The 24,253-nt window shown below is 41.2% G+C and overlaps 1 protein-coding gene across 1 annotated transcript in view; it reads left to right on the top strand.

The window, feature by feature from the left end:
* The window catches only part of LOC308285620 (rap guanine nucleotide exchange factor 4-like), a gene marked incomplete at its 3' end in the record, with an annotated part of 103,222 nt that overhangs the window by 28,909 nt on the left and 50,060 nt on the right, over window positions 1-24,253 (top strand). The window contains exons 9-11 of the mRNA XM_080726433.1: window positions 7,723-7,807; window positions 9,443-9,503; window positions 12,347-12,423. Of these exons, the coding sequence (XP_080582559.1) occupies window positions 7,723-7,807; window positions 9,443-9,503; window positions 12,347-12,423 (223 nt within the window). The remainder of the gene's footprint in view (window positions 1-7,722; window positions 7,808-9,442; window positions 9,504-12,346; window positions 12,424-24,253) is intronic.

Here is a 24,253-nt window from a genome sequence, read left to right as displayed (position 1 = left end):
TATATAACTTAGAACTTAGAACGTTGATGTTACTTTAGTAAGACTCAGCACAGAGGAGGGTTATATATAACTTAGAACTTAGAACTAGATGTTACTTTAGTAAGACTCAGCACAGAGGAGGGTTATATATAACTTAGAACTTAGAACTAGATGTTACTTTAGTAAGACTCAGCACAGAGGAGGGTTATATATAACTTAGAACTTAGAACTAGATGTTACTTTAGTAAGACTCAACACAGAGGAGGGTTATATATAACTTAGAACTTAGAACTAGATGTTACTTTAGTAAGACTCAGCACAGAGGAGGGTTATATATAACTTAGAACTTAGAACTAGATGTTACTTTAGTAAGACTCAGCACAGAGGAGGGTTATATATAACTTAGAACTTATAGATGTTACTTTAGTAAGACTCAGCACAGAGGAGGGTTATATATAACTTAGAACTTAGAACTTATAGATGTTACTTTAGTAAGACTCAACACAGAGGAGGGTTATATATAACTTAGAACTTATAGATGTTACTTTAGTAAGACTCAGCACAGAGGAGGGTTATATATAACTTAGAACTTAGAACTTATAGATGTTACTTTAGTAAGACTCAACACAGAGGAGGGTTATATATAACTTAGAACTTATAGATGTTACTTTAGTAAGACTCAGCACAGAGGAGGGTTATATATAACTTAGAACTTAGAACTAGATGTTACTTTAGTAAGACTCAGCACAGAGGAGGGTTATATATAACTTAGAACTTAGAACTAGATGTTACTTTAGTAAGACTCAACACAGAGGAGGGTTATATATAACTTAGAACTTAGAACTAGATGTTACTTTAGTAAGACTCAGCACAGAGGAGGGTTATATATAACTTAGAACTTAGAACTAGATGTTACTTTAGTAAGACTCAGCACAGAGGAGGGTTATATATAACTTAGAACTTAGAACTAGATGTTACTTTAGTAAGACTCAGCACAGAGGAGGGTTATATATAACTTAGAACTTAGAACTAGATGTTACTTTAGTAAGACTCAGCACAGAGGAGGGTTATATATAACTTAGAACTTAGAACTAGATGTTACTTTAGTAAGACTCAACACAGAGGAGGGTTATATATAACTTAGAACTTATAGATGTTACTTTAGTAAGACTCAGCACAGAGGAGGGTTATATATAACTTAGAACTTAGAACTAGATGTTACTTTAGTAAGACTCAGCACAGAGGAGGGTTATATATAACTTAGAACTTAGAACTAGATGTTACTTTAGTAAGACTCAGCACAGAGGAGGGTTATATATAACTTAGAACTTAGAACTAGATGTTACTTTAGTAAGACTCAGCACAGAGGAGGGTTATATATAACTTAGAACTTAGAACTAGATGTTACTTTAGTAAGACTCAACACAGAGGAGGGTTATATATAACTTAGAACTTAGAACTAGATGTTACTTTAGTAAGACTCAACACAGAGGAGGGTTATATATAACTTAGAACTTAGAACTAGATGTTACTTTAGTAAGACTCAGCACAGAGGAGGGTTATATATAACTTAGAACTTAGAACTAGATGTTACTTTAGTAAGACTCAGCACAGAGGAGGGTTATATATAACTTAGAACTTATAGATGTTACTTTAGTAAGACTCAGCACAGAGGAGGGTTATATATAACTTAGAACTTAGAACTAGATGTTACTTTAGTAAGACTCAGCACAGAGGAGGGTTATATATAACTTAGAACTTATAGATGTTACTTTAGTAAGACTCAGCACAGAGGAGGGTTATATATAACTTAGAACTTAGAACTAGATGTTACTTTAGTAAGACTCAGCACAGAGGAGGGTTATATATAACTTAGAACTTAGAACTAGATGTTACTTTAGTAAGACTCAACACAGAGGAGGGTTATATATAACTTAGAACTTAGAACTAGATGTTACTTTAGTAAGACTCAGCACAGAGGAGGGTTATATATAACTTAGAACTTAGAACTAGATGTTACTTTAGTAAGACTCAACACAGAGGAGGGTTATATATAACTTAGAACTTAGAACTAGATGTTACTTTAGTAAGACTCAGCACAGAGGAGGGTTATATATAACTTAGAACTTATAGATGTTACTTTAGTAAGACTCAACACAGAGGAGGGTTATATATAACTTAGAACTTAGAACTAGATGTTACTTTAGTAAGACTCAACACAGAGGAGGGTTATATATAACTTAGAACTTAGAACTAGATGTTACTTTAGTAAGACTCAACACAGAGGAGGGTTATATATAACTTAGAACTTATAGATGTTACTTTAGTAAGACTCAGCACAGAGGAGGGTTATATATAACTTAGAACTAGATGTTACTTTAGTAAGACTCAGCACAGAGGAGGGTTATATATAACTTAGAACTTAGAACTAGATGTTACTTTAGTAAGACTCAGCACAGAGGAGGGTTATATATAACTTAGAACTTAGAACTAGATGTTACTTTAGTAAGACTCAACACAGAGGAGGGTTATATATAACTTAGAACTTATAGATGTTACTTTAGTAAGACTCAGCACAGAGGAGGGTTATATATAACTTAGAACTTAGAACTAGATGTTACTTTAGTAAGACTCAGCACAGAGGAGGGTTATATATAACTTAGAACTTAGAACTAGATGTTACTTTAGTAAGACTCAACACAGAGGAGGGTTATATATAACTTAGAACTTAGAACTAGATGTTACTTTAGTAAGACTCAACACAGAGGAGGGTTATATATAACTTAGAACTTAGAACTAGATGTTACTTTAGTAAGACTCAGCACAGAGGAGGGTTATATATAACTTAGAACTTAGAACTAGATGTTACTTTAGTAAGACTCAGCACAGAGGAGGGTTATATATAACTTAGAACTTATAGATGTTACTTTAGTAAGACTCAGCACAGAGGAGGGTTATATATAACTTAGAACTTAGAACTAGATGTTACTTTAGTAAGACTCAGCACAGAGGAGGGTTATATATAACTTAGAACTTATAGATGTTACTTTAGTAAGACTCAGCACAGAGGAGGGTTATATATAACTTAGAACTTAGAACTAGATGTTACTTTAGTAAGACTCAGCACAGAGGAGGGTTATATATAACTTAGAACTTAGAACTAGATGTTACTTTAGTAAGACTCAGCACAGAGGAGGGTTATATATAACTTAGAACTTAGAACTAGATGTTACTTTAGTAAGACTCAACACAGAGGAGGGTTATATATAACTTAGAACTTAGAACTAGATGTTACTTTAGTAAGACTCAACACAGAGGAGGGTTATATATAACTTAGAACTTAGAACTAGATGTTACTTTAGTAAGACTCAACACAGAGGAGGGTTATATATAACTTAGAACTTAGAACTAGATGTTACTTTAGTAAGACTCAACACAGAGGAGGGTTATATATAACTTAGAACTTAGAACTAGATGTTACTTTAGTAAGACTCAGCACAGAGGAGGGTTATATATAACTTAGAACTTAGAACTAGATGTTACTTTAGTAAGACTCAGCACAGGGAGGGTTATATATAACTTAGAACTTAGAACTAGATGTTACTTTAGTAAGACTCAACACAGAGGAGGGTTATATATAACTTAGAACTTAGAACTAGATGTTACTTTAGTAAGACTCAGCACAGAGGAGGGTTATATATAACTTAGAACTTAGAACTAGATGTTACTTTAGTAAGACTCAGCACAGGGGAGGGTTATATATAACTTAGAACTTAGATGTTACTTTAGTAAGACTCAGCACAGAGGAGGGTTATATATAACTTAGAACTTATAGATGTTACTTTAGTAAGACTCAGCACAGAGGAGGGTTATATATAACTTAGAACTTATAGATGTTACTTTAGTAAGACTCAACACAGAGGAGGGTTATATATAACTTAGAACTTATAGATGTTACTTTAGTAAGACTCAGCACAGAGGAGGGTTATATATAACTTAGAACTTATAGATGTTACTTTAGTAAGACTCAGCACAGAGGAGGGTTATATATAACTTAGAACTTAGAACTAGATGTTACTTTAGTAAGACTCAGCACAGAGGAGGGTTATATATAACTTAGAACTTAGAACTAGATGTTACTTTAGTAAGACTCAACACAGAGGAGGGTTATATATAACTTAGAACTTAGAACTAGATGTTACTTTAGTAAGACTCAACACAGAGGAGGGTTATATATAACTTAGAACTTAGAACTAGATGTTACTTTAGTAAGACTCAGCACAGAGGAGGGTTATATATAACTTAGAACTTAGAACTAGATGTTACTTTAGTAAGACTCAGCACAGAGGAGGGTTATATATAACTTAGAACTTAGAACTAGATGTTACTTTAGTAAGACTCAGCACAGAGGAGGGTTATATATAACTTAGAACTTAGAACTTATAGATGTTACTTTAGTAAGACTCAGCACAGAGGAGGGTTATATATAACTTAGAACTTAGAACTTATAGATGTTACTTTAGTAAGACTCAGCACAGGGGGAGGGTTATATATAACTTAGAACTTAGAACTAGATGTTACTTTAGTAAGACTCAGCACAGGGGGAGGGTTATATATAACTTAGAACTTAGAACTTATAGATGTTACTTTAGTAAGACTCAGCACAGAGGAGGGTTATATATAACTTAGAACTTAGAACTTATAGATGTTACTTTAGTAAGACTCAGCACAGGGGGAGGGTTATATATAACTTAGAACTTAGAACTAGATGTTACTTTAGTAAGACTCAGCACAGGGGGAGGGTTATATATAACTTAGAACTTATAGATGTTACTTTAGTAAGACTCAGCACAGAGGAGGGTTATATATAACTTAGAACTTAGAACTAGATGTTACTTTAGTAAGACTCAACACAGAGGAGGGTTATATATAACTTAGAACTTAGAACTAGATGTTACTTTAGTAAGACTCAGCACAGAGGAGGGTTATATATAACTTAGAACTTAGAACTTATAGATGTTACTTTAGTAAGACTCAACACAGAGGAGGGTTATATATAACTTAGAACTTATAGATGTTACTTTAGTAAGACTCAGCACAGAGGAGGGTTATATATAACTTAGAACTTAGAACTAGATGTTACTTTAGTAAGACTCAGCACAGAGGAGGTTTATATATAACTTAGAACTAGATGTTACTTTAGTAAGACTCAGCACAGAGGAGGGTTATATATAACTTAGAACTTAGAACTAGATGTTACTTTAGTAAGACTCAGCACAGGGAGGGTTATATATAACTTAGAACTTATAGATGTTACTTTAGTAAGACTCAGCACAGAGGAGGTTTATATATAACTTAGAACTAGATGTTACTTTAGTAAGACTCAGCACAGAGGAGGGTTATATATAACTTAGAACTTAGAACTAGATGTTACTTTAGTAAGACTCAACACAGAGGAGGGTTATATATAACTTAGAACTTAGAACTTATAGATGTTACTTTAGTAAGACTCAGCACAGAGGAGGGTTATATATAACTTAGAACTTAGAACTAGATGTTACTTTAGTAAGACTCAGCACAGAGGAGGTTTATATATAACTTAGAACTAGATGTTACTTTAGTAAGACTCAGCACAGAGGAGGGTTATATATAACTTAGAACTTAGAACTAGATGTTACTTTAGTAAGACTCAGCACAGGGAGGGTTATATATAACTTAGAACTTATAGATGTTACTTTAGTAAGACTCAGCACAGAGGAGGTTTATATATAACTTAGAACTAGATGTTACTTTAGTAAGACTCAGCACAGAGGAGGGTTATATATAACTTAGAACTTAGAACTAGATGTTACTTTAGTAAGACTCAGCACAGAGGAGGGTTATATATAACTTAGAACTTAGAACTAGATGTTACTTTAGTAAGACTCAGCACAGAGGAGGGTTATATATAACTTAGAACTTAGAACTAGATGTTACTTTAGTAAGACTCAGCACAGAGGAGGGTTATATATAACTTAGAACTTAGAACTAGATGTTACTTTAGTAAGACTCAGCACAGAGGAGGGTTATATATAACTTAGAACTTAGAACTAGATGTTACTTTAGTAAGACTCAACACAGAGGAGGGTTATATATAACTTAGAACTTAGAACTAGATGTTACTTTAGTAAGACTCAGCACAGGGAGGGTTATATATAACTTAGAACTTAGAACTAGATGTTACTTTAGTAAGACTCAGCACAGAGGAGGGTTATATATAACTTAGAACTTAGAACTAGATGTTACTTTAGTAAGACTCAGCACAGAGGAGGGTTATATATAACTTAGAACTTATAGATGTTACTTTAGTAAGACTCAGCACAGGGGGAGGGTTATATATAACTTAGAACTTAGAACTAGATGTTACTTTAGTAAGACTCAGCACAGGGGGAGGGTTATATATAACTTAGAACTTATAGATGTTACTTTAGTAAGACTCAGCACAGAGGAGGGTTATATATAACTTAGAACTTAGAACTAGATGTTACTTTAGTAAGACTCAACACAGAGGAGGGTTATATATAACTTAGAACTTAGAACTAGATGTTACTTTAGTAAGACTCAGCACAGAGGAGGGTTATATATAACTTAGAACTTAGAACTAGATGTTACTTTAGTAAGACTCAGCACAGAGGAGGGTTATATATAACTTAGAACTTAGAACTAGATGTTACTTTAGTAAGACTCAACACAGAGGAGGGTTATATATAACTTAGAACTTAGAACTTATAGATGTTACTTTAGTAAGACTCAACACAGAGGAGGGTTATATATAACTTAGAACTTATAGATGTTACTTTAGTAAGACTCAACACAGAGGAGGGTTATATATAACTTAGAACTTAGAACTAGATGTTACTTTAGTAAGACTCAACACAGAGGAGGGTTATATATAACTTAGAACTTAGAACTTATAGATGTTACTTTAGTAAGACTCAACACAGAGGAGGGTTATATATAACTTAAAACTTATAGATGTTACTTTAGTAAGACTCAGCACAGAGGAGGGTTATATATAACTTAGAACTTAGAACTAGATGTTACTTTAGTAAGACTCAGCACAGAGGAGGTTTATATATAACTTAGAACTAGATGTTACTTTAGTAAGACTCAGCACAGAGGAGGGTTATATATAACTTAGAACTTAGAACTAGATGTTACTTTAGTAAGACTCAGCACAGAGGAGGGTTATATATAACTTAGAACTTAGAACTAGATGTTACTTTAGTAAGACTCAGCACAGAGGAGGGTTATATATAACTTAGAACTTAGAACTAGATGTTACTTTAGTAAGACTCAGCACAGAGGAGGGTTATATATAACTTAGAACTTAGAACTAGATGTTACTTTAGTAAGACTCAGCACAGAGGAGGGTTATATATAACTTAGAACTTAGAACTAGATGTTACTTTAGTAAGACTCAACACAGAGGAGGGTTATATATAACTTAGAACTTAGAACTAGATGTTACTTTAGTAAGACTCAACACAGAGGAGGGTTATATATAACTTAGAACTTATAGATGTTACTTTAGTAAGACTCAGCACAGAGGAGGGTTATATATAACTTAGAACTTAGAACTTATAGATGTTACTTTAGTAAGACTCAGCACAGGGGGGAGGGGCGGGTGTCTGTCTGTGTGAGTGCAGTGTTAGTGTGATGTCATATCCTGTCATCAACATGATGTCATATCCTGTCATGCAGGCCTGGTCAGAGGACAGGAGACGACCTGGAGATCATCTATGATGAGCTGCTTCACATCAAGGCCTTATCACACCTGTCTAACACTGTGAGTACCCCTCTATACCCCCCTATACCCCTATACCCCTCTATACCCCCTATACCCTCTTCCCATATAGCCCTCTACCATACCCTAACCCTGGAGATCATCTATGATGAGCTGCTTCACATCAAGGCCTTATCACACCTCTCTAACACTGTAGGTACCCCCTATACCCCTATGTACCCTCTGTACCCTCTATACCCTCTATACCCATATACCCTCTATACCCCCTATACCCATATACCCCTCTACCATACCCCTCTATACCCTAACCCTGGAGATCATCTATGATGAGCTGCTTCACATCAAGGCCTTATCACACCTCTCTAACACTGTGAGTACCCCTCTATACCCCTCTATACCCCTCTGTACCCTCTATACCCCTCTGTACCCTCTATACCCCCTATACCCTAACCCTAAGCTCTACTCCTTACCCTAACCTTCACATCAAGGCCTTATCACACCTGTCTAACACTGTAGGTATCCTGTACCCTACACATACCCCTCTATACCCCCCTATACCCCTCTATACCCTCTATACCCCCTATACCCTAACCCTAAGCTCTACTCCTTACCCTAACCTTCACATCAAGGCCTTATCACACCTGTCTAACACTGTAGGTACCCTGTACCCTCTATACCCCTCTATACCCCCCTATACCCCTCTATACCCTCTATACCCTCTATACCCTAACCCTAAGCTCTACTCCTTACCCTAACCTTCACATCAAGGCCTTTGCCCACCTGTCTAACACTGTGAGTACCCTCTGACCCTGACCTCTGACCTTTACCCCTACCATGACCCTGACCTCTCCCATCACAGTGAGTCATGTACCTCTACAGACAGTACAGAGCCTCACAGCAAGCTTTGTTTATGGATCAAACACACTGTAGTTCACTCCCAACTTATACAGTACATATATACAGTACATCTATAGTGTACCTCTACAGACAGTACAGAGCCTCACAGCAAGCTTTGTTTATGGATCAAACACGCTGTAGTTCACTCCCAACGTATACAGTACATCTATAGTGTGACTCCTTGCAATTTCCCCAGAATTGCACCTTTCTAGTTAAAGGAGCAACTTGTCAACTTGTTCTTGAAAAACGAACGCTAAAATAAAAATTATGTTTCGAAAATATTTAAAAAAAAGATTAAGCTTTATATGTGTTTCTATTCAAAAATGACCACAACAAGCATAAAATAATGATAAAATAATCATTTTGGCCGTCTTTAGGCTGACTTTGTTTACATCACTTATCAACCCATATAAAAGAATAGAAGAGGGATGTAAACAACGGCCAAAATGATTATTTTATCATTATTTTACGCTTTTTGTGGTCATCCTTTTTTTAAATATTTTTGAAACATTATTTTTATTTTAGCGTCCGTTTTTCAAGAAAAAGTGGACTATAGCTCCTTTAAGGCCGTAGCCCAATCAGAGACCAGCATTTCTGTCAACGTCATCATTAACAGCCAATGAGGGACCAGCATTCCTGGTGATGTCATGGCGCTGCTCTGCTTGTGCACGAGACACAAGTTGGCACCTGGAGAGCGTGGAGTTCATCTTGTTGTTATTCCAAGCCTTCCATCAGTGTGATGTCATACTGATGTGATGTTGTTGTAATTCTCCTCCACAGGTGAAGAGGGAGCTAGCGAGCGTCCTGATCTTTGAGTCTCACGCCAAAGCAGGAACCGTGTGTAAGTTTGTTCACCTTGGTTTGAGTGTGTGTGTGTGTGTGTGTGTGTGTGTGTGTGTGTGTGCGCGTGTGTGCGTGTGTGCGTGCGTGCGTGCGTGCGTGCGTGCGTGCGTCTCATACGATATTTAGTCGACTAAAACTAAAACATGTGAAAACTAAGACTAAAACTAGAAAGCTGCAATTCTGAGAAAATTGCAAGTGTGGTTGCCCTGATGCTTGTCACGAGCAATCTGCTTTGAAATGTATTCAATTTTTTATTTGTTCCTTTCATGCCCATATATGGATATCTCTGTATCTGTCAGTCCTTGTCCCTATTTGAGCGTTGCTAACCGTTCCGTCCTTGTCCCTTTTAAACAAGAGGGTGGGGCTAAGTTAAGAATGCTTGATTCTGATTGGTCTGATTGGTTTTGAATCACCTTGGATAGATACATAAACACTTGCTCAAACACCGCTCCGCTCTATAACAGACCACTGCTAATCAAAGACTCAGAACACCTGCTGCAGTCAAGCTGCACTGTGTGAATCTTGTGCTGTATCCAACATGTCAGCCATGTAAACAACCACACAGCGACATTTACAACTAAACGTTGCTCTCAAGAATGTTTTTAAAAATATTTCAAGCGAGAAATACACGCAGTAACAGAAAACGGATTCTATTTGATCAGCAAAAGTAGGTCGGGAGTGGCTTATTGTCGGTATCAGCCGGTAACACGCGGGAGTCTGTCCCCGTTACAATGAGCTAGACCCCTGGGAGATGGACTGCTGAGGTGGAGCGCCACACCTACCATCAGCTCCCAGTACTTGCCGCACGACTTGCCGAGCCGAAATTTGCAAGAACATTACTTACTTACTTACTTATTGACTTAAGTATGGCGGATTACAATAAGTGTTTTGCCATTGCGTTGCATGGCAGGCACACTTAATTAAGTGTGCCTGCCATGCAATGGCAAAACACTTATTGTAATCCGCCATACTTAAGTAAGTAATTAATTAAGTTCCTTGCAAATTTCGGCACGTAATAACTGCCGCACGATTTACACCACCGACGCAATATATACATCAAAACGTGCGGCTCGGCCGGGAATGGGGTGCTATTACTTTTCTTTCCGATCCGCGTTACCATTGCGACGTAATTCGCAAAAAACGACGCCAAAAAACCCCATTGACTTAGAATGGGGGAAACTTCGGCACGTAATAACTGCCGCACGATTTACGCCACCCCCGCAATATATACATCAAAATGTGCGGCTCGGCCGGGAATGGTGTGCTATTACTTTTCTTTCCGATCCGCGATACGATTGCGATGTAATTCGCAAAAAACGAAGCCCAAAAACTCCATTGACTTTGAATGGGGGACTCCGAACAAAACCCAGAAACTTTGGCGCCACATAACTCTGCCATACTTTTGCCTAGCAACGTCATTTAAAATGTAAAATGCTCACACAACTTTGGTCTTTTTCCGACCAATAGGGATGAGCTGTAATTGATTAAGCCCCGCCCCCTCTATAACAGGAAGTGCCCTTCACCAAACAGGAAGTGCCTCTATATCTCATGAACCGTTTGTCGTACAGACTCGCGGCTGGTGTCATACATTTTTTTTTTCTCAAAATTTTTTTTTTCTCAAATTTTTTTTTCTCAATTTTTTTTTTCTCAAAACATTTTTTTTCTCAAATTTTTTTTTCTCAAATTTTTTTTCTCAAATTTTTTTTTCTCAATTTTTTTTTCTCAAAATTTTTTTTTTCTCAACAATTTTTTTTTCTCAAATTTTTTTTTCTCATTTTTTTTTTCTCAAAAAATTTTTTTTCTCAATTTTTTTTTCCTCAAAATGTTTCCTCAAAACTTTTTTTTTTCTCAAAAAACGCTTTTTTTTCTCAAAAAACTTTTTTTTTCTCACAAAACAATTTTTTCTCAAAAAACTGTCGTTAATGTGCGACCCGTGATAACGGCCAAAAATGCGCCAAAACGCCACTAATTAGTCGAAATGGCTGACTTCCTGTTTGGTTTCTGATTGGCTGCTGGCCTTGTGACGTGGGTAGAGCTGCGAGGGCCCGGTCATCGCTGCTTGCAGCTTTAATTCATTAATCGTCCATGACCTTAATTGGGGCCTATTTCGCCAAACAGGAAGTGCCCCTCACCAAACAGGAAGTGACCCTTGATCTCGTGAACCGTTTGTCATACAGACACGCGGGTTGCGTCAAATGACAAGATTAAGAGTCCTTAAACTTAATTGGGGCCTATTTCGCCAAACAGGAAGTGCCCCTCACCAAACAGGAAGTGACCCGTTTTCTCGTGAACCGTTTGTCGTACAGACATGTGGGTGGTGTCATATGAAGAACAATAATGTTAAAGTTTATGCAAAAAATGCTAATGTTAATAACGCTAATGCTAACACCAACCGCTACACAAGGTTGCACAGACTTAGCGAACTGCAGGCACACTTAAAATTTCTTAGAAATTTTCTTTTCTAGTTTTATTTAGTAGCCGGGTAATAAGCGGGATAATGAATGTCTCCTTGGTGAATGACGATAGATAACATCCCTTCAGCCTGATAACTCAGTCCGTCGGTCTGTTATCTATCGTCATTCACCGAGGAGCCATTCATTATCCCTTACGTAACAAATAATAATAATAATAATAACTTGCATTTATAAAGCGCCTTTCATAAACCCAAGGCGCTTTACAAACAGCTAAACAACTAAGTGCCATAGAGTGAACAGGTGTCTCTTCAATGCAGCCTTAAAAGAGTAACAAACACACAGTGTAGTGTGTTTGTAGTGTGTGTGTAACAGACACATGTTGTTGTGTGTTCCAGTGTGTAGTAACACATGTTGTTGTGTGTCTCAGTATTCAACCAGGGTGAAGAAGGGACCTCCTGGTACATCATTCAGAAAGGATCTGTCAACGTGGTCATCTACGGAAAGGTGTGTGTGTGTGTGTGTGTGTGTGTGTGTGTGTGTGTGTGTGTGTGTGTGTGTGTGTGTGTGTGTGTGTGTGTGTGTGTGTGTGTGTGTGTGTGTGTGTGTGTGTGTGTGTGTGTGTGTGTGTGTGTGTGTGTGTGTGTGTGTGTGTGTGTGTGTGTGTGTGTGCGTGCGTGCGTGCGTGCGTGCGTGCGTGCGTGCGTGCGTGCGAGAAAACAGGAAAATATACACAGTAAAAGTAGGAAAAAAAAGAAAAGGACTGTTGTGTACAGCCTAGCGACAAAAACAAACAAGAAAGAAGAATCAACAATACAGGAAAATCAGCCATACAGAGCAATTAAGTTAAAAAAATATATAAAATAAACAAAGTGTCGAGACAGAACACAACAACAAAAAAGTAGTACTAACGTTTCTGTAAAGGATTGCAATTTTAAGGGACTTTTCTAAGCATATTGCAAACTCAAAGAACTTACAATGGTCCAGTCATTCAAACATTAGGAACTACTTCTCAACGTAATGCAACACAAAAATATACACATATATACAGCACAGATCACGTTAGACCGGTAATAGCCGGTTTTGACCGTTTTTTTAGGGCCAAGACCGGAAAATAAAATTCCTCCCGGACATTCTGACCGATTGAAAAACCAATGGTCATTTATCATTATCGCCGTCTGCTCCTCATGCGCAGGCTGCCTCTCTCTCTCTCTCTCTCTCTCTCTCCCTCTCGCTCGCCCGCCCTCCCTCCCTCCCTCTCTCTCTCTCTCTCTCTCTCTCTCTCTCTCTCTCTCTCTCTCCCTCTCGCTCGCCCGCCCTCCCTCTCTCTCTCTCTCTCTCTCTCTCTCTCTCTCTCGCTCGCTCGCTCGCTCTCCCTCTCTCTCTCTCTCTCTCTCTCTCCCTCTCGCTCGCCCGCCCTCCCTCTCTCTCTCTCTCTCTCTCTCTCTCTCTCCCTCTCGCTCGCTCGCTCGCTCGCTCTCTCTCTCTCTCTCTCGCTCACTCGCTCGCTCATTTCAGTGTCAGTTTGCGACACGCACTGCATGTAAAGCCTTGGGAATTAAGGAATGCACGCACGGTCAGCAATCAACCCATATGAACAAACATTATACACTTGTTTGAAGTTCTTTATGAGGAGATGGAGTGGAGACAGTAGGAAGAGCCTTTTCAACTCTCCTAAAGTTGCATAACATGCGCACGGACGCACTGTCTGTCTGTGTCACCACTCGACAGTGAGTATTGGACTTGCTGGTCAGATCAGATGAATCTATCAACCTTTCCTTATGAAGCAAATGCTATTTTTCAATATTCTTAAGTCAAGACATGGTATTGTAGGCCTACTGTTGGCATGAAAGATGATGACAGAAAGACCTTGTTGTGAAAGCAGTGTGCCACATGCAGACAGCCTGCGCGATTAGTTCAATAATTAATTCCCTTATGCGAGATTGAAGCGTTTTTTTTTTCTTTCTTTCTTTTTAGCCTACTTTTTCATTCAATTCGTTTTCAGTCCCAACTATGCAGTGAGTAGGCCTAATAGACTACTTTAACTGTTGCTATAGGCTGTTTGTACACCTGCTTGTAATTTATGCATTAAAATGATTATGTCCGGTATTTTCTTCAGATGTCCGGTAAATCTTTATCATGCCGGTCACGGTGACCGGCTGTTAAAAATCCTAGCGCGTCCTCTGATATACAGTATGCATAGTGTTTGCACCAAGACAATAATAATGCTTAGCCTAAAATAAAAGAAAAAGTGCAGAGCCAAAAAAGTGTCCAAAAGTCTGTGCAAAAAAGAAGTGACCAGTGTCGAGTCACAACAAAGAAAAAGAAAAAAAAATGCAGATGGATGCTCCTCTCTGCAATACAGGAGGGAGGGGGGGGGGGGGTTGTAATTTGGATGGCCCGGGATGAAGGTTTAGAACAATATCATGGAGTTGTGTGCGCGTTGCAATCGTCCTTCCGAGCCTCGCTACAGCGTCTCCTCCGCCGTTTTGGCCCACGTACCGGTATGTTACAGACCTCCACAGGGTCCTCCACAGGGACACATCCTCTGGTCCTCATATGTTACAGACCTCCACAGCGACACATCCTCTGGTCCTCATATGTTACAGACCTCCACAGGGACACATCCTCTGGTCCTCATATGTTACAGACCTCCACAGCGACACATCCTCCGGTCCTCGTATGTTACAGACCTCCACAGCGACACATCCTCCGGTCCTCGTATGTTACAGACCTCCACAGGGACACATCCTCCGGTCCTCATATGTTACAGTCCTCCACAGGGACACATCCTCCGGTCCTCGTATGTTACAGACCTCCACAGGGACACATCCTCTGGTCCTCGTATGTTACAGACCTCCACAGGGACACATCCTCCGGTCCTCATATGTTACAGACCTCCACAGCGACACATCCTCCGGTCCTCATATGTTACGGACCTCCACAGGGACACATCCTCCGGTCCTCATATGTTACAGACCTCCACAGGGACACATCCTCCGGTCCTCATATGTTACGGACCTCCACAGGGACACATCCTCCGGTCCTCGTATGTTACAGACCTCCACAGGGACACATCCTCCGGTCCTCATATGTTACAGACCTCCACAGCGACACATCCTCCGGTCCTCATATGTTACGGACCTCCACAGGGACACATCCTCCGGTCCTCGTATGTTACAGACCTCCACAGGGACACATCCTCCGGTCCTCGTATGTTACGGACCTCCACAGGGACACATCCTCCGGTCCTCGTATGTTACGGACCTCCACAGGGACTCATCCTCTGGTCCTCGTATGTTACGGACCTCCACAGGGACACATCCTCCGGTCCTCGTATGTTACGGACCTCCACAGGGACACATCCTCTGGTCCTCGTATGTTACAGACCTCCACAGGGACACATCCTCCGGTCCTCGTATGTTACGGACCTCCACAGGGACACATCCTCCGGTCCTCATATGTTACAGACCTCCACAGGGACTCATCCTCTGGTCCTCGTATGTTACGGACCTCCACAGGGACACATCCTCCGGTCCTCATATGTTACGGACCACCACAGTGACACATCCTCCGGTCCTCATATGTTACGGACCACCACAGGGACACATCCTCCGGTCCTCGTATGTTACGGACCTCCACAGGGACTCATCCTCTGGTCCTCGTATGTTACGGACCTCCACAGGGACACATGCTCCGGTCCTCATATGTTACAGACCTCCACAGGGACTCATCCTCTGGTCCTCGTATGTTACGGACCTCCACAGGGACACATGCTCCGGTCCTCGTATGTTACAGACCTCCACAGGGACACATCCTCCGGTCCTCATATGTTACAGACCTCCACAGCGACACATCCTCCGGTCCTCATATGTTACGGACCTCCACAGGGACACATCCTCCGGTCCTCGTATGTTACAGACCTCCACAGGGACACATCCTCCGGTCCTCGTATGTTACGGACCTCCACAGGGACACATCCTCCGGTCCTCGTATGTTACGGACCTCCACAGGGACTCATCCTCTGGTCCTCGTATGTTACGGACCTCCACAGGGACACATCCTCCGGTCCTCGTATGTTACGGACCTCCACAGGGACACATCCTCTGGTCCTCGTATGTTACAGACCTCCACAGGGACACATCCTCCGGTCCTCGTATGTTACGGACCTCCACAGGGACACATCCTCCGGTCCTCATATGTTACAGACCTCCACAGGGACTCATCCTCTGGTCCTCGTATGTTACGGACCTCCACAGGGACACATCCTCCGGTCCTCATATGTTACGGACCACCACAGTGACACATCCTCCGGTCCTCATATGTTACGGACCACCACAGGGACACATCCTCCGGTCCTCGTATGTTACGGACCTCCACAGGGACTCATCCTCTGGTCCTCGTATGTTACGGACCTCCACAGGGACACATGCTCCGGTCCTCATATGTTACAGACCTCCACAGGGACTCATCCTCTGGTCCTCGTATGTTACGGACCTCCACAGGGACACATCCTCTGGTCCTCGTATGTTACGGACCTCCACAGGGACACATCCTCTGGTCCTCGTATGTTACGGACCTCCACAGGGACACATCCTCTGGTCCTCGTATGTTACGGACCTCCACAGGGACACATGCTCCGGGGCTCCGCTCCTCCGGTGCGCGGCGTGCGCCTCCGGCCCGGTGAAAGGGATATTTCACTTTCAAAAAGGTTTTTGGTCATTTTATGGTCTAATCAGGCTTTTATGAACTCCCTGTACATATTTTAATTTGCTTCAGTCAATATTTAGATATTTGATGGTTTTCAAGCAGTTTCAAGGGGCACATTGAGCCTTCTCAGGGGCACACCAAAGGACGGTTTCTCAACCACTGTGCCGGGGGACCTTTGGTCAATAGATTCTATTGATTGATTGATTGATTGATTGATTGAATAATTTATTTTAAGTTTGCAATAGGGAAAAGTACAGTTTCATGACAGCACAAATCACTGGTACAAGGTCAACTAAAAGGAGTTCCTAGTAAGTTTTACAGCTTATTTACACAGGAACCACTTTATGTATCTCATATAACATTGAAAGACAGACGGATAGAACATAGTACTTTATCTAGGATAATATCAGTTTCAAAAGCATAACATCAAATACAAAGGCAGAAAAAAGGGTGGGGGGAGCATGGGGGCTTAGTGTATTTACAAGTCACGGGTAGCAGCCGCCTGAAGGTGACTTTTCATTCCGATTTTGAAGGAGGCTAGGGATTAGCTCTCCTTTAGGGCTTGTGGAAGGGCGTTCCACATGTTGATGGTGTAGCAGGAGAACAAGTTAGGGCCTTGTTTAGTGTTAAATCTACGTTGATGATGATTAGTGGAGCTGCCTCTGGTGTTGTGATCGTGAACATCCTTGACATTTAAGAACTATTTGTAAGGTACATGGGTATCGTACTGGTATAGCACCAGTAAACAGGGCCATTGAGGAGACCATTTGTAGGATTGTTGTACCATGACATCCTTGTGTTAAAGGGATATTCCTCTTTCCAAAAAACTTTTGGTCACTTTATCATCTAATCAGGCTTTTATGAACACCCTGAACAGTTTTTAATTTGCTTCATTCAATATTTAAATATTTGATGTAAATGTTATCTGCCCCCCAGTAGGCCTGTCCTCTAAAAATCGACGAATCGACGCGTCGGAAAATGAGCCTGACGTCGACTCACATTCCCTGTGTCGATTCCTCATTTTCTTTTATTTTTTGGGGATTGCGCATGCGCGGTAAACTAGCAGGAAGGCCATGCGTGCAGGAGAGTTTGTATCGCACAGTCGCAGCTATAAGGTCAACTAAAAAGCAAACATGTCTCAAAAAAAGTCTAAGGTTTGGAAGCATTTTGAGCTTATGAAGGACAAGACCCCTAAAAAGGTCCAGTGTTTACTTTGTAAGCAAGAATTTGCGTTCCACTCGTCAACAACAGCCATGGCAAAACATTTGGAACGGGTGAGTTTGTTAGTTGCACAGCTGTCATTGGCTATGATTAATTAGGCTATTATTATATAGGCTCGTTGTAGCCTAATATTTTAATTATGACTACTACAATAATAAGTCTAATTACTTAAAACATTCTGCCACAGGTCCATTCAGTAGATGCGAGCAGTGATGACAGTACCGACTCGCCGAAGTTAACACAGAGAAAGCTGGACTTCAAACCGCCGTTTACAGAGGCTCGGAGGAGGGCTATTACCAACGCTATTGCAGAATTCATTGCTCTTGATATGAGGCCCGTGAACATTGTAGAGGGTATAGGATTCAAAAATCTAATTGAACTACTGGAACCAGAATACACAATGCCCAAAAGAGAGACTATAATGGAGCACATATCGAAGAAATATGACGAAACAAAAGAGGTGATTAAGGAGAAAATCAATGACAGCGCAGCTGCAAGTTTCTCTTCTGACATGTGGACGTCGCTGCAAATGGAAGCGTACATGACAGTAACGGGACATACGCTCTCTGCTGACTGGGAACCGGAGTCGTATGTTTTGGAAACTAAAGAGATGGCTGAGAGTCACACGGCAGAAAACATCGCGAACAGACTCAGCGAAGTCATGGATGAATATGAGATTCCAGGAGAGAAGCGGGTTGCTATTGCGCACGATAATGCATCAAATATGACTCTCTGCATGAGCAAGTTAGCCGACAATCCATCCTGGGGAAGAGTCCAATCGGTTCGTTGCGCTGGGCATACACTGCAACTGTGCATTAACGCAGCTTTAAAGGAGGAACCGGCCTGCCGCACCATCGCAGCTGCTAGGCGGCTCGTCAGTCATTTTAAAAAAAGTGCGAAGGCCACAGCAGCGCTCACAGATAAACAAAAAACACAGAAAGTGAAAGAGAACAGCCTAATCCAAGACGTGCAAACACGATGGAACTCCACGTACTCAATGCTCGATCGCCTTGTCGAGCAGCGATGGCCAGTTACTGCAGTGCTCTCTGACCCCCTCGTCACCAAGAAGGCACATCGTGACCTAGACTTGACATCGGTACAGTGGAGAGTAGCAGAAGACCTCGTTTCAGTTCTGAAGCCCATGATTACTCTTACTGAGTTGCTGTCACAGGAACTGAATGCATCCTTGTCTGCTACTGTACCTATGCTCATCAATATGAAAACACGCCACCTGAAAGTGTGCGAGGACGACAGTGCGGTCATCAAAGCCCTGAAGAGAAAGATTACTGCACAGTTCGAAGAGAGATGGGGATTAACAGGGCCACAACTTCAGCACAGCCTATATGTGCAAGCCGCAGTGCTCGACCCACGTTTCAAAAAGTTGACATTCCTGTCGGATGCTCAACGAGATGAGGCATATGTAACGGTGACTAATCTGGCTGAATTCTTGTCTCAGGAGAAACAAGACGCGACAGCGGCGACACCAACGGTACGTGTACGTGAAGAGGTTGAAAGTTCCGAAGAGGAAAGTCAGCCGACTCAAAAAAAGAAAAAGGAGGAAAAGGAGAAAGAGATTGCCATGCTAATGTCAATGTCAACAGAAGAAGATGGACAAGAAGAGCAGTCTATTCAGAATGAAATGAGGGCCTACTTGCAGAACCAAACGAAAGCTGACGACTGCGGACCCCTGCGCTGGTGGAAAAAAAACGAGGACCACTATCCCAGGCTTGCCTTGGCAGCCAGACGGCTGCACTGCGTCCCCTCCACATCCACGCCGTCCGAGCGAATATTTTCAAAGGCTGGCTTTATTGTTAACAAAACCCGATGCTCACTTCTTCCAAAGAACGTGGACAAACTTGTGTTTCTCGCCCACAACTTAAGACAGCTCAACCCACAGCTACGGATTAAGGAGAAGAAGGATAAAGATAAGGATAAATAGAACAATGGACTGGACTGAGTGGACTCACTGTGACAAACTGTCTTTTCCTCTTTTCGTTTTTTTTTTTTTTTTGGTGGGGGGGGGATGCAACAAGCCAAGGTCGGTAGCCTGTGTTATTTTTTCTATGTATGAATGAATACACTCAATAGCCTAGTGTAGGCTGGTGAGGCTTTATTTATTAATCATTTGTTTACAACGATAGGTATTCGTTTTATTTTAACCACTGTGTGTGAACAGTGTGAAGTGAATTTGAACACTTTTTGTATTTTATTTGAATATAAAAGAAAATAGGCTACTGTGTGATGTCAAAACTACGAAGGCCTCCGATCTGAAACTACTGAGGCCTCCGATCTGAAACTACTAAGGCCTCCGATCTGAAAAAGAAAGTGTCAGCTGTTCAGCGCGGTGCGCAGTGCGCACCGTTATGACATTGTTTTGTCATTTAATTCATTGTTCATATAATGCTGTTGTTTACAGAAAATATACATTTCGTTAGATTTTTTTGCACAAAAAAAGCAGAGGTACAGATGTAAAGGCTTATTTTATTTACATTGAGGTCCTGTAGCCTGTAGGCCTAACTGTTCTGTGTCAAAGAAAATAAGTTACAACCTGTGAAAATAATAAATGACAGACACGCATTTGTGTTGTCAAAGAAATACATTATTCTCGTCTCTGTTCTCTCTCTGCCCCACGATTGATGATTCACAATTAGGCCTATATGGATGCACGCAATCTTTTCATGAATCAATCATTTAATGTCCGCCCGCAGGTTAAGTCTCATGTAGGCTATGCACGGCAATAACGGATGGATTTATTTCGCTTTGAAAACAAGTTTGAATGCTTAAAACAATGTTCATGTTACTGTTTTATTGTAGGCCTATTGACGTGGTTTAAAGCAACACTTTTTTTTCCTTTTTTTTTTCTTTTTTTTTTATAAAACGATTCGTCGACGCGTCGGATTAACCCCCGCGACTCGAATCGACTTCAAAAATCCTGAGTCGAGGACAGCCCTACCCCCCAGGCTCAGGGCCTCTCCACATACACACCCATTGTAACTTCAAACTCAATTTTAACCATGATAGATTCATTAAAAACACCCATTATTTTTTTCTGGTGACTCATACTACCCTCCTAATATGTGAGCAGGCTGTGTTTTCTCAATAACCTTTTTCATTTCTTTTTTTTTTATGGGGAGAAGCCCTGAGCCTGGGGAGGCAGACTCATGCAAGGCAGAGTTTTTTTTTTAAAGTGGAATATACCTTTAACACAACAGCTACCATATGACGTCAGAATAAGGTATACGGAACTCCATATTTGGACAAGGCTGATGTCATACTTTTGAGGCAAATTGGTTTAAAAGCAGAGCACACAGAGTGCCAGGTGCTTTGGAGAGAAAACCCCAGAAGTTCTTTGGAAGACGAGCAAAGCACAAACCTTCACGTTCACCTGCTGCAGCCAGAAAGGCAACTGCATACGAAGGAACCTTCATCATATCAACATGCAGACGCACCTCAAATGTTCTTGCATCATGAAGTCACACATCGTTGCCTAAGCTCTTAACAGACTCCCCTGCGGCAGCGAAGCCTGCTTCCAGAAGGAATCTGATAAACCAGTTTGATGATGGAACCAACAAGGTTGCACTGGACCGTGCATGGGATGTCCTCCCACACAGACTCTCGTTCCGCTGTGGTCGTGGGCACAAAGGTCTTCTTCTTTGGGCGCGACTTTGACGTGAGCGTCTTCAACACGGTGTCTTTGATCTTCGTGCTGTTGAACCCCGAAGCAACTGGAAGATCTCGTCACCGTCTTGAAGCTCCCGGAGCCACCACGGGCCCGGCGGGCCACACGGCCGCGTTGATAGAAGACGTGGTCTACGTATGGGGGGCGTATACACGCTACACGTGTACGTCGTACAGCTACCTTTGTGCGTTTGACGTGGGCGCCCGCCGATGGTTCCGACTGGAGGTTTGTGGGAGCGTTCCAGAGGCCACGTACAACCACTCAGCCTGCGTCTTGGGGAGGGTCATGTACATCCATGGAGGAAACACCAAACCACTCCAATACACCAATGACATCTACAAGTTGGACACCACCACCATGGCGTGGTCCTTTATCAACACCAGAGGAACTCCACCACCTGCTTCATCAGGTCACTCTGCCACCATCATGGGGACAAAGATGTTTGTATTTGGGGGCTGGGAGGGTTGGAGTTCTCAGTACCACGACACCATCAGAGTGTTTGACACCGAGACCGACTGCTGGACGAACACGCCGCCTCACGCAGAGCCTCGTCCAGACGGACGGGGCAGTCATTCGGCGTTTGCCCACCGCGGGGAGCTGTACGTGTTCGGCGGCGTGAACATGACCCGCTTCTTCAACGACGTGTGGAAATTCAACGCGGAGACTTTCGCCTGGAGTCCGGTTGATAAGGTTGTTAAGCACCGGGGGAAAGGAGGCCCTCTTCTTACCACGTCTCAGAGGTGCCACTGCATAGCGGGAGACGGCGCGGTCGTCTTCATGGGATTCCACACGGACAACGACATGTACATCTTCCACGACTCGAGTCCTAGTCTGAAGACGCTATGCAAGCTAGCGGTCATTCAGTACGGTCTGAGGCAGTCTGGAGGACTGAGACGAGACGTCAGGAGAGACATGGATGCCACCATTAGAGCTTCAAGCATCAACTATTACTTTTAGAGACCTGGATGCCACCATTAGAGCTTCAAACATCAACTATTACTTTTAGCAATGGATTCTATCAACTAAACTAAACTAGAGACACAGCCTCCCAGGGGCGTCAATTGGGTATGGCAGGGGTATGCAAATTGCTAAATTTAACAAAATGGTCACTTTAACAAGGTATTACAATTAGTGCAGCTAAACTTGGAATGTTAGTAAACGTGCCACAATTAACAATAATGCATTGCACCTGTGCAGCTGACCTGCGGAACCTGGGAATACCATTCTGTCAAGATGGGGAGATTACAAGTGTGGAGAATATAATTATAATACCTTGTTAGTTATTTTAAGTTATTTTACTGTAATTTAACAACTTAATAACCAGCAGATAACCAGAGATAGACAAAGAGACATTCATGGATTTATATTTAAAAGTAACTTTTATTTTTTTTATTTTCCCCCTTGTTTTGCACAAAAAAAACAAAACAAACATTCCTTGGGCTAAAAACGGCCCCCACAAAACTGTGAAAAGTGTGGCAGTATGGCAGCTGCATACCCCTGTGATACCCAATTGACGCCCCTGTGCCAAGTATAACAAAAGTTGTGTGACATCAGAAATAAAGAATGTTGGCCAATTCTAGGTTAAAATGATGACAGTAGGATGGATACTTAAATAAGTTCTGTGTAAACAATGTTGTCAGTAAAGGCTGTGAGCTGTGGATTCTCTAAATGTTGTGATATCACATCAGGCATTCTTCGTCCTTATGGCGTCTTTCAGATAAGTCAGCCCTATAAGTCAGGGATTATCAGAATACCTGTCATAGCTGGGAATACATTCCTTACCAAACAATGTCTTCACCAATGTGTTGGTAAAGGTGTCTAGTAACATATCTAACATATCCAATGTGTTGGTAAAGGTGTCTAGTAACATATCTAACATATCCAATGTGTTGGTAAAGGTGTCTAGTAACATATCTAACATATCCAATGTGTTGGTAAAGGTGTCTAGTAACATATCTAACATATCCAATGTGTTGGTAAAGGTGTCTAGTAACATATCTAACATATCCAATGTGTTGGTAAAGGTGTCTAGTAACATATCTAACATATCCAATGTGTTGGTAAAGGTGTCTAGTAACATATCTAACATATCCAATGTGTTGGTAAAGGTGTCTAGTAACATATCTAACACCAATGTGTTGGTAAAGGTGTCTAGTAACATATCTAACATATCCAATGTGTTGGTAAAGGTGTCTAGTAACATATCTAACAATGTGTTGGTAAAGGTGTCTAGTAACATATCTAACATATCCAATGTGTTGGTAAAGGTGTCTAGTAACATATCTAACATATCCAATGTGTTGGTAAAGGTGTCTAGTAACATATCTAACATATCCAATGTGTTGGTAAAGGTGTCTAGTAACATATCTAACATATCCAATGTGTTGGTAAAGGTGTCTAGTAACATATCTAACATATCCAATGTGTTGGTAAAGGTGTCTAGTAACATATCTAACATATCCAATGTGTTGGTAAAGGTGTCTAGTAACATATCTAACATATCCAATGTGTTGGTAAAGGTGTCTAGTAACATATCTAACATATCCAATGTGTTGGTAAAGGTGTCTAGTAACATATCTAACACCAATGTGTTGGTAAAGGTGTCTAGTAACATATCTAACATATCCAATGTGTTGGTAAAGGTGTCTAGTAACATATCTAACATATCCAATGTGTTGGTAAAGGTGTCTAGTAACATATCTAACAATGTGTTGGTAAAGGTGTCTA

This window comes from Nannobrachium achirus, assembly GCF_963921795.1.
Source record: "Nannobrachium achirus genome assembly, chromosome: 5".
Taxonomy (NCBI): domain Eukaryota; kingdom Metazoa; phylum Chordata; class Actinopteri; order Myctophiformes; family Myctophidae; genus Nannobrachium; species Nannobrachium achirus.
Note: the sequence above shows the minus strand (reverse complement) of the source record. Positions and strands in the feature narration are given on the sequence as shown.